At 41.3% G+C, this 3,988-nt stretch overlaps 1 protein-coding gene across 1 annotated transcript; it reads left to right on the plus strand.

Annotated features, from left to right (window-relative positions):
• Positions 1 to 358: 358 nt before the first annotated feature.
• On the plus strand, positions 359 to 3,419 carry nat8 (N-acetyltransferase 8). Its single transcript, XM_088432789.1, has 3 exons — positions 359 to 471; positions 1,239 to 1,526; positions 2,516 to 3,419. The coding sequence occupies exons 2-3, from the start codon at positions 1,250 to 1,252 to the stop codon at positions 2,911 to 2,913; spliced, it is 675 nt and encodes a 224-aa protein (XP_088288915.1). The 5' UTR covers positions 359 to 471; positions 1,239 to 1,249; the 3' UTR covers positions 2,914 to 3,419.
• Positions 3,420 to 3,988: the final 569 nt, after the last annotated feature.

Here is a 3,988-nt window from a genome sequence, read left to right on the forward strand (position 1 = left end):
CCTTTGTCTTTTTTCCTCACTGACATTAAGCGAACTTGTTAAAAGGTCGCTCTCTTTTACGAAAGTTAAATATGAATTTATCGACGTTTTAAAAGTGCCACTTCTAACTCGTGACTCAAAAATAGTTGTTTAAATGAGAGCAATCATAAAATGTTAAATCTTTAAACATCGTATATGAATAAGAAATCATACGCGAAATAAAACGAGACTCAAACTATTTGGTAAAAAGTACAATACATGAAAGATTCGTCATATCGTTGCAAATTTACCACTCGCAAAACAAGATTTTCAGTCTCAAGAAATACCACTGGGACGATTTTGCTTTGTCCTATTTTTAGTTCATACCGCGAACGCGTCATTTCTCCCAGAGAGCAATGGCGACGACGAGATGATTAGATTTTAATTTTGGCCTAAATTTGAGTTTTATTTTAATTTTTGCTGCACTTTCACGCCCTTCTTGCACACAGACAGGTACGACGAAGTCTTTTCTCTTCGGGGGTTTTCACCTTCAACGCAATGCAATGATCGTAGACGAAAAGAAACGTTTGTTATGGTTGGTTAGCATCTATTTTATTTAGCTAGCTAGCTGATTGCGATGTAATTCGCGAGTAGAACAGAACGGTTGCATGTAAAAGACGCTTTGTTAGCATTGTTGATCATCTTGTGGGGTGTTGTACTTTAAAATGGCGAAACATCATGCTGGATTTAATACAACCTTTTTTAATATAAACATTGCAATATGACCTCACGTGACTTTGCCCCGCGGTTAAAGACGTGTACGTATTTGTTCTGGCAATCATGTTGAGGAAGCGAACGTTTTTGTCTTTAGCCTTCGGGGATGTAATCTTCTCATACCAAACAAGCACTGAATTTTTTTTTTTTCAAAGAAATAAGAGATATACCATAATTACCCGCATATTTGTTGTGGACCATTTCATGGAAATGTTTTGTGTTCAGTGAGCAGACTATAAGAAAATTAATGATCTAGACGTCTTACTTAAGTACCAAAGATTATATATATATATATATATATATATATATATATATATATATATATATATATATATATATATATATATATATATATATATTTGTACCATAGAAGAAAAAATAATAAAACAGACCTGGGATTGACCCCCCTCCACAAAAACAACGTAAAAACACGTCTTTGGGATTGAACGTGTCAAAGGAAACACCCGAGGGCACGAATGAAACGGTTTGGTGCGCGTCCCCCACAGCCGGCGTGGACATGTCGGGCGTGGAGATCCGCGAGTACCGCGAGGGCGACCAGGAGGCCGTGCGCGAGATCTTCTCGCTGGGCATTTTGGAGCACGCGCCGGGCTCCTTCGTGCACTTCCTCAGGCAGCCGCTGAGTCAGATGGTGCTGACGGTCACCTTCTGCGCCCTGATGGCCAGCTCCAAGTCCTTCCTGCTGCCCGTGCTGGCCGTCACTTTGCTGCTGGCCGGCGTCCGCCAGCTGCTGGTCTACAGGATCAACGGCTACATCGAGACGTGCTGCAGCACAGGTCAGGTGGCAAAACCACGTTTGCTAGCTTTAGCCCGTTAGCGTTAAAGGTCAACAAATAACTAGCATTTAGCTCACACATACAAAAGGTTTTGTGGATATTACACTCCTCCTTCTTCATGTCTTCTTCTTGTTTTCTTCTCATCCTACTAATCGTCTTCCTCCTCCTCCTTTGTCTTTGTGTCTTCTTCCTCATCTTCTTGTCCCCTTGCATTTCCTCCTCATTCTCAATCCTTTTTCTTCTCCTTATTCTCCTCATTCCTCTTTGTGTCTTCTTCCTCATATTCTTGTCATTCTCCTTCTCCTTTTTCTTCCTCCTTCACCTTATTCTCCTCTTCTTCGCCTCATCATTTCTTTTTCTCAGTCCTCTTCTTGTTCTCCTTGTCCTTAGCCTCCTTTCTTTTACTCCCTCATATCCTTCTCCTCTGCCACCTCCTCTTTTTCATCCATGTCTTCTTCCTCATCTTATTGCCCTTCACCTTCCTCTTCCTCCTTCTTCTCTTCCCCCTCTTTCTTCTCCTCAACTGTTCTTTTTCTCTTCTTGTTGTTCTCCTTGTCCGGCTCCTTTCTTTTCCTCTTCCTTGTCCACCTCCTCTTTCTCCTTCCTCTTCATGTGTCTTCCTCATCTTCTTGCCCTTCTCCTTCCTCTTCCTCCTTGTCCTCCTCCCTCTTAGCCTACTCATCTTTTCTTTTCTCTGTCATCTTCTTGACCTTCTCCTCCCTCTCCCTTTTCTTATCCTCCAACGTCTCCTTGTACTTGTCCTTCCTCTTTCTCCTGCTCCTGCTTCTTCTCCACCTCCTCATCCTCCTTTTTCTTATTCTTTCTCCTTCTTCAGGACTACCAGCCAGATATTGTTACTCAACCTGTTTTTAAAGTTGACTTACCCTACTTAGTCAACTTTTTTTCCCCCCAGCCCAACATCCATCCATCCATCCATACATTTTTATTCATTTAAAGGAACAGCACAATGAACGGAATTGTCCTTGCAGACCTCAACAGCATCGACGAGACCTACATGGCCCCGCGGGACGCCTGCTTCTGGGTGGCGGAAAGCGAGGGGCGCATAGTGGGCATGGTGGCCTGTCTGCCCAGGAAGGGCGCCCCCGACTGCCTGGAGCTGAAGCGCATGTCGGTGCGGCGCAGCCACCGCCGCATGGGCGTGGCCAAAAAGCTGTGCCGGACAGTGGCGGACTTCACGCGCCGGCGAGGCTTCGCCGCCGTCTTCCTCATCACTTCGGTGGTCCAGACGGACGCGCAGAAGCTGTACGAGGCCATGGGCTTCCGGAAGGTGCGGGAGTACGTGGAGCCCGACGTCACCGCCAAGCTCACAAACTTCTCGCTTTTTGAGTACAGACTGGAACTGCGCCAAGACCGCGGGGAAAAATGAGTCTTTCTGGGGGCGTTCCATCACTACTTTCTGTTGCTAGGGCGGGACTCTTCAACTACTGTCATTTCTTATCAATCGTGTGCATTTTTTTTTTCAACATGAATTGTCATTCACTCGTTCAATCCCATAGACGTATTTATACGTCTATGGGATTTTTTTTTTTTTTTTTACTCATGGCTGTCCAGTTAAAATGAATTTTTGATGTCAATAATCATCAATAGCAGTACATGAGTTAAAATTGCACAAATCAATTTCCCTTTATGACCTCTTGGTGATCTTGGACTGTAGAGACTAGAAGTGAAAGAATAAATGATCAAATTAATTGATTATTTTGTCATTATCGATAAATCGTTTAGACCCATTCTTTTAATGTAATATTGTCCAAATGTTTGGAGTTTTAGCCTCTCAACAGCAAATATCTGTTTCATTTTGTCCATTGAAAGCAGTTTGATTACCTTTTATGTTGGATACAAATAAAATAATTGCTTTTACTTTGGGAACAACAACATTTTTGCCCGTTTTCTGACTTTCTGACATTGATTCTTATCTATAAGTTATTTTTAACAACTACATATTGAAACAATAACTTTAATACAATAATAATATTTAAATAATACATCTATTCACCCTTCATAAATATGCTTTGTATCTCGCTTGATGCGCAAAAACTTTGCAGTTAAAGTTACTGAAAGCGCCAATGCCACCTACTGTATCGGATGTGCGATTACACCCTTCAAAACAAGGTTGACTGGGGTCACACTAATTGTTGACTTTAATCCATTTTTGCTGTTGATTTTCTTTCTTCATGCTTTCATCTTTTGCTATTGCACTATTCTTTAATTATTTCAGTTTCCTTCCTTCCCTCCTTGCCTTTTACTCTGTGCTCAAAAATCTAGACAAATTTGGCCCACCGTGTCGACCAGCAAGATTGTTTTTTTCTGAAAAAAATAAATAATAAATAAAATAAAATAAAAATAAATAAATAATAATATTTATTTATTCTGCGCAAAAGCAACCATGTGTAGTTTTTTTTTCTCCGAAAAACTATCACGTATGATAAACTGTTAGTGTGTGT

This window comes from Hippichthys cyanospilos, chromosome 14 (genome assembly GCF_059441005.1).
Source record: "Hippichthys cyanospilos isolate Australia breed blue-spotted pipefish chromosome 14, RoL_Hcya_1.0, whole genome shotgun sequence".
NCBI lineage: Eukaryota > Metazoa > Chordata > Actinopteri > Syngnathiformes > Syngnathidae > Hippichthys > Hippichthys cyanospilos.

What these genes read in the sequence shown, in the direction of transcription:
- nat8 (XM_088432789.1), top strand. Translation starts at nt 1,250, where the DNA reads ATGTCGGGCGTGGAGATCCGCGAGTACCGCGAGGGCGACCAGGAGGCC. An exon ending in CGAGACGTGCTGCAGCACAG is followed by an intron (nt 1,527 to 2,515) that starts GTCAGGTGGCAA and finishes TTGTCCTTGCAG; the next exon opens with ACCTCAACAGCATCGACGAG.